The sequence below is a fragment of the Embiotoca jacksoni genome, unplaced genomic scaffold, assembly GCF_022577435.1.
Source record: "Embiotoca jacksoni isolate LCO1_2020_lvr unplaced genomic scaffold, fEmbJac1.0.p SCAF_12, whole genome shotgun sequence".
In the NCBI taxonomy this organism is placed as follows: Eukaryota; Metazoa; Chordata; class Actinopteri; family Embiotocidae; genus Embiotoca; species Embiotoca jacksoni.
Window position 1 is genome coordinate 7965377 of NW_027185252.1, and position 20571 is coordinate 7985947.

Consider the following 20571-nt stretch of genomic DNA (forward strand, 5'->3'; position numbering starts at 1 on the left):
GCATAAAGTTTAACCTGGTGTCTTTTTTAAGTATTTGAAAGGTTTTATGGGACGTGATAAAATTCTCAGTCCTCGTACAATCTGTGGCGGGGTCACAGCGTTTTCTACTCGAACTCACTTCCCGCTGCTCTGTATTATTACCTTTTCAATCACACCGAGGCCATTCATTCCCCAGAAACCTTTGCAAATGATATTGCAGGCATTATTCATTTCATCACCCATTGTAGTAAAACATGGTATCGCACAACACCCGACATACACAGTACAGCCATTTACTTCAGAATTATTCTCTCCACATACCTGATCCTTATCTTATGATTCCTCTTATCCCATTTACTATCACAAACAACAGATTTCATTTGAATTCTATTGAACAATTTTAGTATTTTCTAAGCTTTCCTGCCTCCGTGACGTCACCATAAATGATCTCCATACAGTACATTTTCTGGACAGAAAAGCATCACTGCACCAAATGAGTCTTGTAAGGATCTCGTTCACACTTATCATACAAAAAAAACAAAAAACAACAACAGTATTTAATGCAGCATTAATGAGTGGCAGCACAAGGGGCCCACCTGTAAATGATGCAGGCGCTGTTTCGACAAGTGTCACAATTTGCTGTGTCTTGTCCTGTTCGGTAGGAGAGCCTGTGGAAACAGAGATGGAAAGATATATGATCTCCTGTGATGGGCTTTACCTTCATATTTTAACACCTGTGGGCATCAGCTATCACACAGATTTGTTCAGCTTTGTTTTCACCCAGCGTTGCAAACAGTTTGAAATGCAGCAGGGATTCTGATCCTGCCGTTCTCTCAGATTTGGTTAATTAAGTGTGTGGACTTGCTGATTTTACATAATAGGATTACCTTTGCCTTGGCGTGGCATAGTTTGAAGTGTCTTCTGTGTCTCTATTCTATAGGCAATAGAAAGTAAGGAGGAACTGAATGCTGCGTGACTTGTGTAATGACAAAGCAACATCTTTACACTGCGCTATAGTGTACATCTTTTTGATTTGGTACAGACAGATTGTTTAAAAAAAAAAAACAATCAACAAAGCTGTAGCTGCTCAGTTTATGGCTGAAGTATATTTCCCAGAGAGTCTGCTGTGTGTATCAGAGGTGCAATTCTTATGTTGAAAACACCAACCGTAATGCAAGTGGCACTTAAGGCTGTTGAAGAGGACATACTAAATATCGACGTACGTTGGTCCGATGCCATCATTCATATTTCCTCATTCGGGTTTACGTAACCTTGCAGGTGTGCACGTTACTATTCGTGCTATATGTCATTGCATGCAGTAGTATGCTGCAGCGGTATGGGGATGATGGGGAGGGCTGTAGCAGAGCCACACATTTTAATTGCTTGCTGTCACGGTAGCCCTTTACCCTGATGGATGACACGTGGTGGGGTTGGACCTCAACTGTTCACCGTGACATCAGAGGTGACCTCGTTGAGGGAGACAGAACAGACTCCGCGTGGATCGAAAATGCTGATGGGAGCTCAAGGTCAACAAGTTCGTCCATCCTGCTCTGTTCTCAAATAAAGTCTCTTTGAACAGCTGTGAGCAAGGACAGTAACTCACGGCACAGACAAGGTCTACTCTGGCGCTGTGCTGCTGCCTTGGCTTTTCATGTACATCCTTGTAATTTAAAGAGCCTCGCTCTAATAATCAAAGCGTATTAGCCTAAATTTATAATCACTGCATGTACTCAGCACAACACATTTTTTTTTTTGTCCCTGTTGAGGGGGAAAAAATGTTCATGACCTATTATAGTGATACTGTATTAAAGCACAAAAACGTCAGAGGATGATTTCGTAGAAAAAAAAAACCAAAAACCTGCACGTCGGAAAGTCCTTCTCTAAGCTGACTGTTTGTTGGCACAGGTTCACTGCTGTGTTGTTTGCCCACGTCAGCTGTCCTGGGATATGTCCTGCCCTCATCATTCCCGTCTCCCTGTCTACACCCCCTGCCTACGTGCCTGCTGCTCTGCCTGAGCACAGCCTAACATGTGAACAAAAACCTACAGTATGGTCAGGCCACACAATCTGAAGTGTCATTCCATGTTTTCTATACAGTGTCACACACTGTATATTAAACTATGTGTCACACTCGTGTTGAATAAACACACAGTAGTGAAATGCAGACGTTGTGTGAATAACATTTGCATGTAATCGCATAGGAAAGTATCACCGCAATGCCATCAATACAGTATAACCTTAAGTTGATAGGTATTAAATGCTGATTGAATATCAAGCTATGTATGGTTATTATGAAATGTGAGATCTGAATAGTATTCTCTACTTTATCATCTAATACCACTTTGAGATGAAAACTTTGAACATTGCTTTATATAATGCGTAAAAGATGTGCTGTTATTGAGTTAAAAAAAAAAAAAAGTAGATAAAATATAACAACAGTATTTAGATTTGGAATAGGTATTCCTTTCATGACTACATGCATATTGAATGAATGGATAACAACACACTTTTGCTAAGGTTTGGAAAACCTTAAGAGAAGTGAAACATGCTTTGTTTGCACTTTGTTTTCACTGGACATCATTGTAATGTATCAAACATTAAGTGTGACTTCATAAAAGTTGAGGAGAAATCCGCTGAGTTGAGCGCCTGGTGTACTTCTGCAAAAAAATATTTTTCATGTTCGTAACTGGCTCGCGAAACGGGTAAGTGACTGCAAGTAAAATCCCCCCAAAACTTATTTTGTAATCTTATTTCTACTGTAAACAGTTGGAGATATCTCCTGTGAATAAAACGCCTCCTCACAAACACGGTACTGCTCGGACTGCTGCTGCACAAGTAAATTACTTCTTACCCTTTTGTCATTGCATGTACAATAAAAGTATATACGGCATGCTCGAGAAGAAGTGGACATCATGTACTTATATGCGGTTGGAAAAGGGATGCTTTAAGTTGTTTTTTTGCTTAAAGTATAGCTTTTAAGAAGCCTATCTGACTCTCCAGCCAGGCGAAAAAAGGGGAACGCATATTTGGGAAGGTACGATGGAAGACGGGCTTAGTGTTCAGTAACTGCACTTCTCTAATAACACCGGAACACAATGCTGAAACCCAAACACAGTGGAGGCACTACAGCAGGCACAGGTTTGTGGAGATAAAAGGCAAAGTGTTATGAGGCTGCACTAATTGGGCCTTTAAAACCAAGTTCTTGTGAGCCTCACTAGGGTGCCTTGTTCTCCACTGGATACGGATAAGACTTAAATACAATTTGCTTTCGTGGCACTACGCGTTTTGGAGATGGCGGCTATTGATTCTTACAACTGCACCGCTCTGTCTGACTGCGGACACGGTTTGAGAACTTTATGAAGTAGTATATGCCTCTAACTGAATGTGACACAAAGAATTACTGGAGGTATGGAGGCTCCATCAAAAAGTTCCAAGACTGCTCCTGGTGTGTGGCAACGTGATGTGCAAAGAGCGAGGGGAAGGTATGACCTGCGTGAGTGAAGGCTATTTTTCCCACCGGTTCTGTCCTTGACAGAGCCGCTCGGAGTTGATCGCGGTCATAAAAGTCAGTGCTTCATATCCCACGCCACGCCACGCCACGCCACGCCAGAAGCTGGTCTGCGCTCTGTGGCGCTAAAGATAGGCGCAGAGTCTATTTTTGAAGATGCCGGAAGGAGACCGCAGTAAGCTGATCAGAGCAGATCGGCCGGGCAGGAAGTCAAAAAAAAAAAAAAGAATCCCGTCAATTTTTATAATGAAACACACCATGTGCAGACTCCTGATCGTACAACATATCATTGCATCTGCGTTTACCCCGGCGGTCTTTCAATTAGGACAAGAAATGTGTTGTACACACAAATGTGTTGTGTTGCTACAGGCAATCTTTTGCGATATCGTTATGAAATAATTAGATGGATTAATGTCATTCAATGACTAAAATACAGCGAGCTGTGTTTACTTTGTCTTTAGCTACAGCACAAAGTAGGAAATGACAACAATAAACACCCAATAGACAAAAAAAACAACCAAAAAAAACATTTAACAATGTTTCCTCGTGCGAGAAGCACAAAAAGCAAGGGAACATGACCAAATCTGGAAGTGAGATAAAACGGGCAGACATAAATGCTCTGCTCCTGAAACGCTCCCGACGGGATATGAAGCTGTGCAGAAACGGAACGGGACGGAATCGCAGTGCAGACGCGGCGTGACGGACCCTTGCTGGGTGAAAAGTGAAGGTAAATATTCCAAGTTTTGTGGCTTGGTCATCATCAGCACCAACGTTACACACCTTGTTTTTGGGAGCTACAACTGCGTTTTGTGGGCGAGAAACTTGCCCATTTTCAATGCGCCGTCATGTTGGAGAACCCGAGTGCCATCATGCCCCCGTTCGGGTCGTTTGCACAGGTTTTTCCCTCAGATCCCTCAGAACATCACGGCTGGACTCAACATTGTTGACAGTCTGACCCCCGGGGGGACGACCGCCCCCGCCAATGTCAAAGAAAACCTAGCTGTTTGCGCTCCTGACCTCATGTTCTTTTTTTTTTTTTTTCCAGTTTTGGACAGTGACGTTCTGCCAACACAAATGTCACTCAAAACATCTTCCCCGGCTCACCGCTTCGTCGCCGTAGGCTTTCTGAAGTATTTCAAAGGTCTCCGTTGCCAATTTTCGGAGTCTGACTCCTGAATTTGATGTGTGCTCTCTGGTCACGTCCACGGTGAAATTGTAGCTGCGCTAGACAGAGGTGCTTAAAACCACGCGTGTAACTCAGGTGCTGACGTTGATGAAGCGGCAAAACATGGAATACTTCCTCGTGAGGGTTATAGTTTCCCTCCAGCTCTGTGCGTGTCACAGTGCTACTTACTGTTCACGTGCAACAGGAGCAGTTTCGGAAACTTTTGGATAGACCCGTGCACGTCTGGTCCTGCATTCAAATTACACTGGAGACGGCACTTACATGTATTGTACAGTGTATTTAAATTGTCTAATGAGACCTGGATGGTTGATTACAATATCACGCTCCTAATGCTAATTTTAGCCAAACTAGCATTATGGCTCGGTGAGCTCCCACCAACATATCCAGAGGTACACTTTGTGATCCCCTTCACCTAATGCCTCCATGAGGTTGGGCTCTATTGAAATATCTGAACAACTATTGGAGGGATGGCTGTGAAATTTGGTGCAGAATGTTCATGGTCCTCAGAGGTTAAAAACAATGAATCTTGACACAATCTTATATCCGTTGTCATCATGAGATCAAAATTCCTGTTTTTTTTCCCCAATTCTTTGGTTTATGTCCAAAATCCTGAAAAACGAATGGAATTCCTGTAAGCCTCAGTTTTAGTTTCTGTTTATTGCCAATTGGCAAACGTTATGCCTGCTCAACAGCAACATGTTATATTAATGGGTAATTCCTCTTACCCATAACTTATTTGTATATTTTAGGCCATTACTGCAGTTGCTCACAATAAATATTGTGGTTACTCACAATCATAAAGGTGTTAAACAAACCATCATGTTTTAGACAAATCTATTTTGTTGAGGCAACCAAAGGTAAATATATTACCAGAAACTGACCTCACAGGCCGACTTTCATGGTTCAAATCATTCTTTCTGTGTCTGTCCACAATGGTTTTTGTCTGAGATTGGGGATTATTGACAATGTTTTGGGTCATTTTAGGATTTACCTCGAAATAAAGCAGTTCAAATAATCTTTCTAAACTGCAGACTTTTTAAAACCAGTTCAACTGCCTGCTTGTATTTCTTGCCCCGTTGAATTCAAGTTTTATACTGATATATCGCTGTGTTCCCAGATGTTAGCGATTACTTTGTTGAGAAAAAACATTACCATAACCAGTATAAATGATGGCCAAAGGGATGAAAATGAGGCTCATTTTGGTAGTAAACCAATTTTGATCCTTTAGCATATCTATCACTTTGAAACGTGCATACGTTGGAGCGCATATTGTGTGTTTGGTTTCATGTATAAAAGTAAAGTAAAGCTTATTCTACTCACCCCTCTCGCTGTGCTTCGCCTTTCTCGAGCTCCTGAATAACTCCAAGAAGGACCTTGATGGTCTCCTGGCTTGAGTTGATGAGACTCTCCATGGCCTGCAGCTGTGCTTTGATATCCTTGTCTCCAGATAAGGGCATTATCTGCTGGCTGCTCCCCATGCCTGGGGCACGAGTACCTCCTGCAGGAAAGCCCTCGTCCCCCCCACCTGTCCGCTGAAGTTTAGAGGAGGCTGACACATGCCTTGTCCGACACTGCCCTTGTGACTGTGCAGAACATTTGGCACTGTGGGGAAGTGTCTGTGACTGCTGTTCACTTAGCTGTGCGCCCTTTTTCCGTTTACAGCTCATGGAGGGGCTTCCTAAAGACTCCACCTGCGTTAAGGAGTTCCACGCAACGGGGCCCGTGCCCTTTGGCTTGTCCTGTGCAAACCCGGAGTCAGCCAGCTGGCGCTTTGAGGACGTGCCAGTGTCTATGTCTTGTTTGGGTAATCCTTTGTGTTTGGTCCTCGTCCCGCAAACCTGGTATTCTGGTTCGCTTTTGGACGGAGGGCTGTTCGGATGGCGCTCTTCCGAGAAATGTGAGGAGTCTGGGTATGAGGGTCCGTCCACGCAGTTGGCACCGGAAAGCAAATCCTCTGTATCGCTGCTGTCATCAGCGTGGTGAAGCAGGGCTTTTGTCTGCCCCACGATCTTACCCTTGTACCCAGAGGGCTCCCCGATAGGTTGTCCATCTTCTCCTGCCTTAATATCACTCAGAAACCCATTGTTTTGTCCCCTGTAATCTTCCACCAAAGCAGTATGTTTAAATGTGTGTCCTTTTTTCCTCTCAAAAGGGAAAGTCTTGTATCGCTTAGTGAGGTCAGGTGACGTCTGGACACCGGTACTCTTGGTCACGTTGGGAATAGAGCGTCTGGCAGGCATGGTCATGTACTTTCTCTGCGTTACTTTACAGGAAATGGACCTGGAGCGTCTTGCCCGATGCTCATTCTGAGCGTCACAGATATCCTTGAAACGTACTTGTAAGGCCTTGTTTCTTTTCTTCACCTGTTGCTTGCCCGATTCTGGTCCGGACTGCGTGTCAAGGCTGTGTGATGGGCCGGTCTCGGAATCTGATTCATCTGAATTTGAGAGAACAACACATTTGGTGTCCTCTTTGCTCACCATATTTTCTGAAAAATGTCAAACAGAAAAAGAGTCTTTGTGTTACTGTTATTTTATGGGTAGGAATTTGTTCCGTGATCACTCCAGTAAATTACTATATTATCCTTAATGACTCCAACTTTCCCTTCTGGAAAACACATTATCCAAAATCCAAATCTATTTATAAGTACACGTCGTAAAATGTGCCAAAAAGTAAATCATCAGAAACAACAACATAACAGAGATAGAAATAATTGTATTTCATCAACAAGATAGACACTCCAATTATTTCCATGACTAATTAAACTCCAATGAATCTGGTAACTCAAGTTAGTGATTAGGATGATCTCAAAAATATTTTCCCCTATTCTTTATCCAATTTATATTTTTCTTTTGATAACAAACACAGAACTCTGAACACAGAATAATGTAACTTTCCCAGGTTTCAATTTATTTTTGGCAGAGATACGTTTTGTCTCTGACCTTGCACCCCCCCCCCCCCTCCCTCTATTGCTATGAAGTCGAGCCAATCAAAGGTGCCCGTTGCAGTTGTGCGACTGAAAATCTGAGACTGAATTCAATTGAAAAAGCTGCAAAATTCAATGACCCATAGCTTTCACCTGCCATTAGTGGCGCGTAGCAGAACTGAAACTCTATGATGGGATGTTGTTTGTGGAGACTCTTACCCTCTTTTTTTTTTTTTTTTAGTTCTGCTAGTGCTTCTGCTGCTCGCTGCAAACTCCTCGAACACTTTGCTGCCACATTGTATGTACAGTACCATTTCATATGCAAGCTCCCCCGCCAAATGTTTGATGATTTGCTTCAGGAGACCATTTCGGAATCATAATTGTGTTCACTCGACTCTCCTCACTGCTGCTGCCATCATTCAGATACTCGATTTATTGACTCTTCCATGTTTCAGTTGTGAGCCTCAAACACACCTCTAGCTTAGGAGCGCAGTTTTTCTGTGAGTTAGTTTTTTTCTGCAGAGATGCCAGATCACCGTTTTATCTCATCATGCCAAGTATCTGGTAGTGAGGCTAACATGTATATGGTACAGGTGGGCCTACAGTAATGTCACAATATATTTAAAGGACAAAATATTGAACAATATTTGTTTCATTTCAAGAACATACAATTGTAACAAATTAGTGTTGTCGTTTTAAGTTAGAATAAACAGTTTGCCTTCAAATATCCAGTAAAAACTAAACTAATCTTATATCTCAGTTGCTTAGTTTGTGAACAGTAACTCGGTGAGATTCTGATTCTGTATGAAATGGGGCCACTTTCAGCCACGCTTGTTGTTGCTGTGCATAAGTTTCACACATAATATACATGTCCCACTGGTAGGCTGCTTAACTGTATGGCATCATTGTGTCAACAACTCAGAATATTGCCGCTATCACAATATTAGTTTTTCAAATGAAAAATTAAACCAACGTTATCGTGAATGATACAATAAAGCACACCTATAATAGTATCTTGTAAGTGTGGTTGCTGTGTTCAGGGGTTGTTTGTGACAAGATCTTTCGGAGATCATGAAGTTGTAGGCTCTCTCACGCCAACAGGTTTTACTGCTTCCCTATAGATGTACATGTGAAGAATCACTTTGATGAGCTGACTTTATGTTTCTTTTGGTTTTTGCTTTACGAATGTGTGACACATTTATGTTACTGATTTATGTAGTGGTGAAATAGCAATAATCGTGTTTCAGTATTATGGGTGTTTTGAGTGCAGTTGGCTTTATGGCTTATTTTCCCCTCGGCCGATGTCATTTTCAGGATTTCCTTTTTGATCCCTGCAAACTTTTGGCCTCTCTCAGAGGGTAACAGTGTAGATTCCATGTCATGATTTAAACATGACATTTAGGCGCTTTTGTCGCACATAAAACGTCCATTTTGTCCACACAGATCACATTCAGAAACACATTAAGGAAACATTCTACCTCAAACAAACGGGCTTATGCGACGGCTCGCTTTACTGTTCCTCACATCGCAATTACATCTTAACTGCTGTTTTCCGCTTTGCGCTGACACACTCAGTCGCACTCATTGTCAACCTCACACTTATTGTACATCCACACATATCCTTACCCTATGCTACGTAACATGCCACTACATATATGTTTGCGAGCTGCTGTGTTCATAGTGTTTATGCCACAACGGTTGGAGGTGTTTTGTTAAGGAATAGCCCGAGGGTGGTTGGTGCTTAGTCCCGCAGCTAAAGGTGTTTACTATATAAAATATTCCCTTTGTGGTCCGAGGTCCCTTTAGAGGAAATTGCCACACAGCAGCTGAGGCCCACACATTATAGACTTAATAGCTGATATTGGGGTCCTCCACCTGTATCCACCTGTAGGCTCCGAGTCTAAACTCCCTGAGGGGAGATTTATTATCATCACTCCCCGATCTCTGCCGTGCTGAGTGGAGTGATGAGGTCAGAACCTAGACACCAAATATAAACTGTACATGCTCTACGATCACATCATAAATCTGTTAAATGCGAGTTGGCTGAGTGAACTGACCTTTAACTTCAAATGTTGACTGTTTATTAAGGGCTGCAATCAGTTTGAGAAACCCAGTTCGGGAAGGAATTTACAAATTAACCACATATCAATGAACATATTATGAATTTTTTTTTGGACAGTTTCAGTGGCATAGCTTGATTTATATTGATCATGTTGGAAATCATGAACTGTTTTGACAACACAAAGGAGCTAAAAAGGATTTATACTACTGTAGTAACTGCTGCTTGTTAGACTCACGGTCCATGTAGATTTTCAAATTAAGGTCCGTATGATCGAATGAGAAGAAAATTACATTTTCTGCCTCATCTTTGATGAAACACATTTCATAGCTAGTGCATGGAAATATATCACACAGCACAAGGAAATGAAATGATGACTGATATGGTTGAAAGGAAACATTCAAAAGAGCTGCTTAATCATTTTCAAATGACAAGACACCACGCGATAAATAAACCCCAATGAATCATTTATTACCACACAAAAGCACGCTGTTCACGGTGTTGCAGCTTCTCTGAAAGTAATCACGGTTTATCATTCAAAGACACTGTAAATTCATCAATGTGATTGTTCTGGTGGGGAAATGTATACTGAAGAGACATTTCCTTACTGTCAGTTTCACTACCCCCGTTAAATTTGTAAAAGCAGAGGCATGAATATCAGATCAGTGCAGTTCCATGTAGTTCCAGTGACGTAATGACTAATTTAAAAAAGTGCCTACAAAACAATGAGTAGCTCTGTAAATATGCAAAAGTAATGCGCCTAAAAGCTGTTTGCCGACGGCCATTAAACAACAAAAGAACGACACGAAGAAGACGTGACAGCTAGCCGCGTTCAAACCACGTGACCCGCTGTAAGATTAAATGCTATGATACAATCGTTACAAACATCCAAAGACTACCACCGTCCAAAAAGTTGTCGGTGGAACTCGTCAAGTAAAAGTGGTGCAGTGCAACTCTGCCAAGTAAAGCTAGCATATCTTGCTCATCTACCACCGCTGCTGATGGTCATTTTGAGAACGAAAGCAACGAGTAGACGGTCCATCCGTAGATCCAATATGAATGGCTAGCTTTGTCACCAGATGAGACACGTTTGATGATAGACATGCGGAGCAAATAACCGCCCTCGTCTCGGAGATGACAGCCGAAGACGTGCTTCAAGTCAGTTTTGGCGAAGGCGAGGACAAGTTTGATGACATTAGTTGAAGCCGAGTTTACGACATGAATGGGTCCCTTTCTCTTCGTGTGTGCGTGTGGCTAGAGGGGAGGGGTCTTTGAGTAACAGTCGAAAATCTCCCTGTGAATATCAAATAGTATTTTTGCATAAAATGCCCATCCCTACTTTCTGATGATGGCCAATTTGTCTTTGTTCCACGTGATTTGTATTGTTTTTTGTGCACGCGTACATGGGCTTTACGCAACATGGATAATATATATGCGCATGTGTGTGTGTGTGTGTGTGTGTGTGTGTGTGTGTGTGTGTGTGTGTGTGTGTGTGGTTCCTCTTGTACCCTTGCTCTGAGAGAGAAAGGGAAACAAAGCGTGTATTAGTGTGTATAGGTCTTGTTGTCACCTTTTCAATGAAAGGCCTTTGCCAGCATCTTAAGGAGGGTATTCACACGCAGACCCACACACACACACACACACACACACACACACACACACACACACACACACACACACACACACACACACACACACAAGAGCAGACAGGGACTGATAACAAGAAGCACGAGGTTGTATTTCTTGGGACTCCTGCCGTGTGTTTCACCTTGCAGCCTGTCCACTGTAACCTAACCCTCGGGTCCTAACTGCTGATGAAATGGAATATATTTTGAGGCAACTATGTTTCATCTTGTTTCCTGTCAGCGTTGGAAAACAATGCACGCCAATAGCTCCAAGTGGCACTTCAGTCGCTGCAGTGCTTTCAGAGCCAGATGAGCAAAAAGGCACAAAAAAAAAAAAAAAAAAAAGCAGCGAGCTCACTCTCATTATTCACGTACAATATGCTGTGCTGTGTCATGAATTTACACACAGTTGTTTTGGAATATAGAGCAGATGAATTTTTATCGGGGGCTGGTATTTGTTCTGAAACATAGCTTAGTATGCACTTTGATTTGAGCATAAGTTGTTTGTCAGAAGCGCTACCGCAGATAAAAGGAATTTATTTGAGGCTGATTCACATGGGATCATACTATTTCACACTCAAGAAATACCAATCTCACACTACTGAAAAGGTAATCACATCTGCAGGAAGTCTTCTCTAAGCGCATACAATTTCTTCTGCAGTCATGTAAGGCATGTAAAGCATCCAAATGGTAATTCACACAAAGGGAATCAAGAAAAGCTCTTCAATGACTTATTATTGTTGGAAGTCAGATACGCAGAGGGAGTGAGAACGAGACGAATAGAGCGACTGAGAGAGAGATTGTTGTGACACATGGATATATTCAGATAGTTGAAAGAGAATCTCCTTTTCCTCGTCGTCTTCTGCTTTCTCCTCCTCAAAGCAAGCTATCTCTGCTAATGACCCGAGGTCCTTCCCTGATTTGGCCTCAGCTATCCAAAGGATTATGAATAATGCATTGACTCTAAAATTGCAAAAGTAATCCTCTGAAATCTCCTTATGTACCCTGGCAGACCACGTTGTCTGTTCCAATTGCCCTTCAGTTCTTCAAACTAAAATACTGCATGTATGAGAAAAAAAAACACTTTTAGCTACAGTCACATGATTGATACGCTTGATTATCACAACTACAATGTTGTAGAAACCTGGCTGTTCATAAAAGGATGTTGATGGGGTTCTGGATCCATTTTCTATGCAGGTCTGCAACACTGCTGACTCATGATTTCGGTTCCATCGCAAAGCAAAGAGAAAGAGACGGCTTCGCTCAGATCGTTTTACATCCTTGTCAGCCTGCATCAACGTAATAATTACGTGTATTAAGTGCGATATTAAGTGTATCTGTGGGATATTTACATATGATCACACTGTCTAGTCACTCATTACTATCGTGTCCTCCCACTCATCCAGCATCATTGGTGAACGCATCATGAACATGGATGTGTGTAGCACGGTAAATGCTTCTTCATTAGAACAGGTTGACGCTGCGCTCATCATCCCCCACGCTTTCTACTGGATGCATTGTTACTGTGCAATGTATCCATTTCCATGCATAATTTTTACTCTCCATTAGCATAAATTACAGTGTGACATTGCACCAACTGTAAGCACAATGTAAAGGACGAGATGCCACTGCACAGTACATACCTTTGTCCAGTCAATGGGGTTGTTTATGTTCATGTATTTGCTACAGTACTGGGCATGTGTAGAGTAAAGGTTTCTGCCCCTACACACTCGGCTTCGCAGTAATATTATTCCTCAGTACTCCTCTTCTTCTAGCAACAGTGTACGCCACTTTGATCAAAGGTATTTTTTTAAAAAATATTATCTTGAGTACAATTTTTGCAAGCAATCCCAGACAGTTTTCAGAGCTCCACACACACACACACACACACACACACACACACACACACACACACACACACACACACACACCATCTTATTACAGCTGTAGTCTGAGCTATCTGTATCCATCCCAGCTACAGACTGTGAAAGTTTGCTTTATGATTTTATTGGCTCCAAACATTTATCACTTTTCGCTTTCTGATATAGAGGAATAGCGGGACGTTTTTTTTTAAAAAAGCTGCCATCGCTGTATCTCTTGGAGGAAAGCACTGGCTGTGAAATGGATCCTTGGGAAGAGTTAGTTTGAAGAGGGCGATTTGAAGGAGGGCATTCTTTTTTTTTCTTTTTTTTTTGTGATCACATGCTCTGCTGCCAGTGTGGGGCCTCTTTTTATATGAAATAATGGAGAAGTCGGTCTCTACCTTTAACACTTTAGAGCTTCCATCTGTAGCAGCATTGCCCTGATGAGTTCATTGATTGATAAGGGGTTGGGCTATGGGCATACAGGTCGAACTGATGATTGACTCAGGTACTATGTATAAGACATTTTAACAAGTGCAAACGACTACATAGACAAACTGCAGATGTGTATGGCACCTTAAAGATGAAGCCCATCTATGCTTCCTCTACATTTTAGGTAGTGAAGGGATGACGTCTAGAAAATAAAGGGACAGAGAGAGAGAGGGATGGGGGTGGGTGGGTAAAGGCTGACACCAAAAAAGTGCAGCTGTGTATGTGATGCAGTACCCCAGAGCCTCCCAGATCACACATGTCATTAGTTTGGATCCACCTTTCATCAAATTCAGCCTTGAGGAGCGCATCACTCTTTGCATATGCATTTTGTCATACAGTTTATAACTGTTAATAGAATAGGTGTTTTCCCGTCAATGATCATCATTCTGGCAGTCTATTACAGCACAATATACAATAGTCAATTAGTGAGCACTCATCAACATATTTCATTATCGAACTCAGACAATTCACAAGTACAGCAATCTGGATAATCAGCCTCTGCCTCACTAGATAAATACAGCACGTCTGTCAAAGGCTGCAAAGAAACGCATCGTGATAAGTATATTAATCAAAGTCAAATTACATCACCGTTCATCTTCGTTTTAAATTGTGAGGACATTTTTTTTGACGTGCTCTCCTGATTAGTCATTAAACCCTCAAATGCTTGGATGCAGAAATGCCCCCTCCCTAGTTTATCTATATCTAATATACCTAGGGATCATACACATGCATCCAATACAAAGACTTTTGACAGTATTTTTTTTTTTAAATCATAATTCATGCATGCTTTTGATATCCACTTTGATACAGTTAAGATTTAAAATATCAGACCAAATGAATTCTCCTCTCTTATTGCACTGCCTGTGAATATGTGTGCAACTCCAAAAATGAGGAAGTGTAACTCTTACCTTGAGAAACAGATCAGAGGTGCAAAGGACAAGAAAGCACAGATCCCCTGCAGATCCAGTGTTCATCCATGTATTCAGTGGGTGCCAGGGTACCGTCCAGCCACTGGAGCAGCTCTCACAGGCTGCGGGAGTACTGAGAGAGAGGCAGCCGGTGCAGTGACAGCTGGAGTAGTTGTGGCACATCCGGCAAAGATTCAGGTTATCGGGATATGAGAGAGGAAAAAAAAGCAGACAGACATTGCCTCAAAACCTCATCGGGTCCTCACTGACATCCCCCTTCATGCCATTTTTTTTTTTTTTTTTTTTTACTCCGTCCTCTCCCCCTCTTCTCCCTCACACACCTCATTCAAGCATCACTGACACTCATTCGCTCTTGTCCCTGCACTCACCGGGAACAGGCACTCACACACGCAGCGGAGATCTCCATCTCGCGGTGCTGCTGCTGCTGTTGCTGCAATCCCTGTGCATTCGTGATTGAGTGTATGTGTGCATGTGTGTGTATGGAAGGCAGAGAGAGGGTGGGCTGGTGGGTGGATGGGTGGGTGGATATGGCAAAGGGAAGAAGGAGGAGGAGGAGGAGGAGGAGGAGGAGGAAGAGGAGGGAAGAGAGGAGAGGGAGGGGGAGTGAGGGGTCGTACGCAAGCTGCTGGGGAAAGTCCAGAGTTGGTGAGCTGCATCATCAGCGAAGACCCCCTTAACTTGTCCTCCACAGGCTGGCTCCCTTGACACTGAGCTGTTATATAATCTGAAAGGCTTTGGGACGTGGCGGAGAGGGGGAGCTGCGAAATAATAATGCATTTTGCTTTTAATTGGATGTCTCCTGCCCTCCCTCCCCCTCCCGCTACTTTCATACATCTGACACATTGTTTATGAGAGGTAGTGACGGGGGCTGAATCGAGCAAAGGGGAGAACAGAGGAGGCGAAAAGCCAACAGGGCAGCAGCGCTAATGAGAATCCAAGACAAGAGAGAAAATAAAATGATGAGAGGGAATAATAGAGGCAGTGAGAGAAAGAGAGATACAGAGAGGAATATACTTCACTGGAAAAAGGGAAATATTGATTTAACAGACATCTTAAATTGATCATTTCTCTATATATCAAAGTTCATAGGTTGATGCTGTATTGTTTCCTGTTATTACAGGGACTGGACATATAAATATGAACACCTGATTGGTTGACAAATAGGCTACTTTCTTACTAAATTCAAGCAGTTGCAGCATCGAGAACGAACAAGCTGAAACCTGCACATAGACTGCGCCAAATTCTTGTTTATTTTCTTTTTCCATTTCTACAAAAATCTCTGTCGTTAAAATAATTTAAAGGAGGCTACAATGACACGGGAATCTTGGCAACACAAGGAGGCTTTTGGTAAAGTTTGTTTGCAGTGAAGCATTTCCAAGATCTTTAACATCTCCAAAAATCTAAAATGAAGATAAGTGCTAACTGTTGTTCAAAAAAATAGTTTTCACAATTATATAGAGAATAGTGCAAATAAAAGTTTCACTAAGATTCTAAAACTGTGTGAGGATGGGTAAAATCTCAAAAGACCCATAACCCTTTTGGCTCGTGAAGAAAGTCAAACATTTAGCAATCCAAAGAGACCTAGATATTTTTCTCAGGAGTTGGCAGACTAAATAAAAAAAAATTAATTCTCAGTGAACCGAAGTTAACTTATTTTTTGCCGAGGCGCCATCATGTATACTTTTGCCAACAGGATGTATGCTGAACGTCTACAGTCATATGCAAAAGTTTTAAGCATGTTTACCGTGTGATGGACACTTACCTGTCACCAGCACCATCAGGGAAGCATGTCATCATCCCAAATTAATTCTGCAGTCGACAACAAACCTAAACATACTATCTTCAGTGACTAGAATAATTAAGAGCCTTGCAACAGGTACTGTAGTGTGCCCCCCCCCCCCCACCCCCACCCCATGGAGCGCTGATCTCATCAAATCCATCTGGGATTACACGAGGACACCAATATATTGGTGCTTGGAAGGTGCTTGAAACTATTTACAAGCCAAGTACCTTGAAAGCACAAGTGTAATTAACAGAATTGATGTAGTTTGATAGACAAACAGTGAAAATATTGGTTTGACGTTCGACTGTTTACTGCAATTTATATAAAAAAAAGTATTTGTTGAAAACATCCTCACTTTGCTTTTAGTCAATAAATCTTTTGCACGGTACTGATATTTACAAGTCTGTCGACAACTCGTGTTTTGCAACTAGCATTAATTATCTCATGACGATGAGTCACGTCAAAATCTGGTATTCATTAGACGCTAAAAGAAGCCGTTCTTGTTGTCAACATGTTGGCTCCAGGAGAAATGTGAACGTGTAAAAACCTGGGCAACTTTTACAAACATTATTGTTGGACAACCGTGTCAAAGCATCTTTGAAAGAGGAAAAGAGTTCTTCCAGTCAGCAGTGGTGATTACAACAAAGGCACTGTCCATGATCAAAGTGTGATGCGCATTGCAATGTTCTTTGAGGAAACCCTGGATCCAAGACTTTGATTCAGGTCAGACACACTCCATACTGTCACTGGTATTCCCAGGCAGTGGCCACATGATCAAGAGTTCAAGCTATCAAATTCCCCAGATCTTGATCTGATTGAGCATTTGTGTGCTGTGCTGGCACAAGTCCCAAGGACTTAAAGATCTACTGCTAACATTTTGTGCCGCTGTCCCTCGGCGGGTGTGAACTGGAGGACAGACATTATACTAGGCAGGTAGTGATAATGTTTTGTCTCACGCATGCTGTGTATGTACGTTTATATCTAACTGTTCGCACTATAAACCTTGCGAGTTAAAATGGTAGACGTAAGTCATGGGAAGTGTCAGTAATGTAATTGAATTAGTACTTTTAATTTACTGGGGAGTGATACCGAGTTACATTGTTTGACTCGCTCCTTTGTAAGATCATCCAAGCAACTGAAGCCTGTTATAGACTAAAAACTTGCTAATGTTCCTTCAGCCAATTCAAGAGTGAATTCAAGTTTAGTTATCTGGAGGAGGACTACAGAGCTCTGAAACCTTGTCATGTGTTTTAAAATGTGTTTAACTGTTTACCTTTGATTGTTTCAGAGTTAATGGTTGAAGTTGGGCTAGAGATGTCCGATGACACAGAACCAAAGTTTTTTTTAATTTTTTTTTTTATCATTCTTAGCTTATGTAAGCAATGTGAAGCTGAAGAGGACAAAAGCTTTTTCAAATGAGCTTTTCTTCCAAAAGGGTGAGGGGCTGCGGTAGCCGCTACAGTGATCTGCTGACTGCTGTCTTATTGATTTAATTGTCCGTTTTTCTCCCAGCCCTGTCTGTTCATAGGCCTATGACGAGCTTCTGACTGTGCCCACTGCACGCATGCCAATCCCAACCAGCCACGAACCACAACTCCCCCTCAGTCTCAACACCAGCTTAATCTCACTGGGCTTAATGAGCGGAACAACACAGAGTTGACAAGTACAAACCCCCACCACCCCCCACCACTTTCTTCAATCCCTTCTCTACTACTCAGTTTATTGACCTGCCAAAGGCTGTGAGGGGAGTGTCCAGATTTATGATCAAAAGTCCTAGCTACTTGCTGATGACTGTCAACTTAACCATTCATTACAGTTGGATCCCCGAGGACAACATGAGCCTGTGGGCCACTGTAGATGCAGAAATGTTAAAGTGGTCATGCCCCATTGAAATGAAGGCTTGGGAAAGCGAAAATGTTTAAATGGGAAAACAGCAGATGTTGCATAAAAGATTGAGGGAGAATGTTCATTCTCAGACAAAAACGTTGTTCTATTTCCTTCCAGTTGATTTCCTTGTCCCCGCTGAGTTCTCCTGAATCTCAAAAGTGAATGAAGTTTGCGCTGTCAAATGCTTTTCTCAGATTCAAAGAAGATCCCAAGGTGAAACAGAATTGTTTGCATTAGCATATGAAACAGCCAAAGCAGTAAACATACATTTTTATCTTTTATCTAAATTATTCATGAGAATTTTCCTACTGTATGCAGCAAACACATGGGGATCAGAACAAGTACGATGACTGGATATAGTCACAAACATGAATAAACAAGGACTTTCTCACTTCCACACTGCACCTGCCGGGAAAAAAAAAAAAAGTGTTTGAATGATATTTAGAGCCTCCAGGAAGCTGAACAGCAGTGGACATCCACTTCTGCTTCAAAAACATGGACTGCAATGGTTATATCTGATGACATTACGCCTACATCAGATGGCAGTTTTTAGTCGTGCTAAAAGTGTGGCCAAAGGAATTGCAGCGTTGGCCAGTCAGTCCACCACTATGGTGCATTACAGTTGGATCCCCGAGGATCATTACATAACTTGCCATGAAAGTTTGTGCAGACATATCCTGAGGATAAATTCTGCTTTTCCTACGGCACTACAGGTGTGTTGACGTGTTTTCTTCTCCTCTCCTTGGTAATTTGGGACAGCTATCCCTTTAACTTTCTTATCTAGTTGTTAAAATATCTAATAAATGAATCGTGTGTGCTGGTTAAACATCTATGGGACAATATTGGATGTAGACATGCATGGTTGTCAGATGTCCCCAAAAAACACAGTAAACATAAACCTGCTTAAGCTACTTTGCCCAGCTCAAAACATGGCTTGGCTGTAGGCTCCGAGTCTTGCTTTGAGATGATCGGGAGTAATTGCTTAATTTGCAAATTTGCAACACACACTGGCACACTCACTGAAGTACCGTACGCCATGTTGAACACAGATGGTGGCCATGCTCCTGCCATAATGTGAAATGATATTGTCCTTGTTAAGGAGATAACAGGTCTAAATTCATTGACTCCTGCTCTATTTTAAGAGTCTTTCCACCAAACTCCCCCTCCACTTGTATCCCAACAAATAGCATTAATGACACGGCACCATTAATCACTATTAATGTCTCTGGAAAATTGGCTTAACTATCTGTAAAAAACTCCCACAGAGAAGCCAACGCTAATGCTGTTTAACTCATTTTCCATTATACAACACAAGCATGTAAACACCAAACAAATAATCACTGTAATATGGAAACGTTACATAACCCATAATTTCCTGCAGATGATTACGGGGTAACTATTTATTATAGTGTTTAAATATACTGACAAATCAGTCACAACAGGCTGGTGTTTTGAATTCCAGTGTCAGCTCAGTGTCTTGACCGCCCATAACAGCGACATCCGTCAGTAAAATTATAATCAATTTTACAATGTAATCCAAGACATTATGATCAAAATGCTGACTCGGACTCTGTGACTCTTTATTCTGCGTGTTCTCCTTCCAGTTGTGACAGCTCTCTCATTCGTGGTCTCCTTTTGTTTGAAGAGTTTGCAGTGTAATCGGTTGTCTCTTAAATCTATTTGCATACGCACTGCGTGCCCAGACCTCCTGAGATCACATTCAAACAGCTAATGTGGCATTGGGGGGGGACTTAGAAAAACATGTTTTTGTTGGATCAACAAATGGCCGACAAGGCATTTATTTTTACAATGCTCTTTTTTAGTGAGAACAAAATTATTTTTGTAAAGATTACCATCACAGAAGATCTTAATGTCTACACACCAGTGTTAGTAAATTTCAATATTGAATTACAATGTTTGTTGTTTACTTTGAAATGATTTAGAAATGTTCAGGAGACAGGAATACTGTATAATCTATTTGGCATTTGATTCACTGTTAACATATATGGCGCAAACAAAGCTAATTGTTACGCTCATCCGGTGGGAAATAGTCGTGTTTGCAACAAATTTTGTTCCAGCCCATGATAGATGTCTGCATATTACCCTTAATAAATACAAAACAATTAACCTACTGGTGATGCGAGAGGAAAAGTCAGAGGATGAGCAAAGTCATTCGAATTTATCGTCCTGAGAACGATAAAAAATAAGTAGCAAATCCGTGTAATAGATGATGGACTGACTGCCATTACCCTTCCTAGAGCCATGCCTGCACCCTGGATAAAAAAAAAAAAAAAAAGAAGTGATAACATATCATGCCAACTGCTACTTAGATTCA

The 20571-nt window shown here is 41.8% G+C and overlaps 1 protein-coding gene across 3 annotated transcripts in view; it reads right to left on the reverse strand.

The window, feature by feature from the left end:
• LOC138195272 (inhibitory synaptic factor 2A-like) overlaps positions 1–15070 on the reverse strand; it is a 28541-nt gene extending 13471 nt beyond the window's left edge. For all 3 annotated transcript variants that reach the window (XR_011178005.1, XR_011178004.1, XM_069144545.1), the window contains exons 1-4: positions 14935–15070; positions 14546–14708; positions 5994–7161; positions 576–647 (exon numbers count right to left, since the gene is read on the reverse strand). Coding sequence is in view for 1 of the 3 variants with exons in the window: in XM_069144545.1 (XP_069000646.1) it covers positions 576–647; positions 5994–7156 (1235 nt within the window). In the remaining 2 variants the exon portion in view is untranslated. The remainder of the gene's footprint in view (positions 1–575; positions 648–5993; positions 7162–14545; positions 14709–14934) is intronic.
• Positions 15071–20571: the final 5501 nt, after the last annotated feature.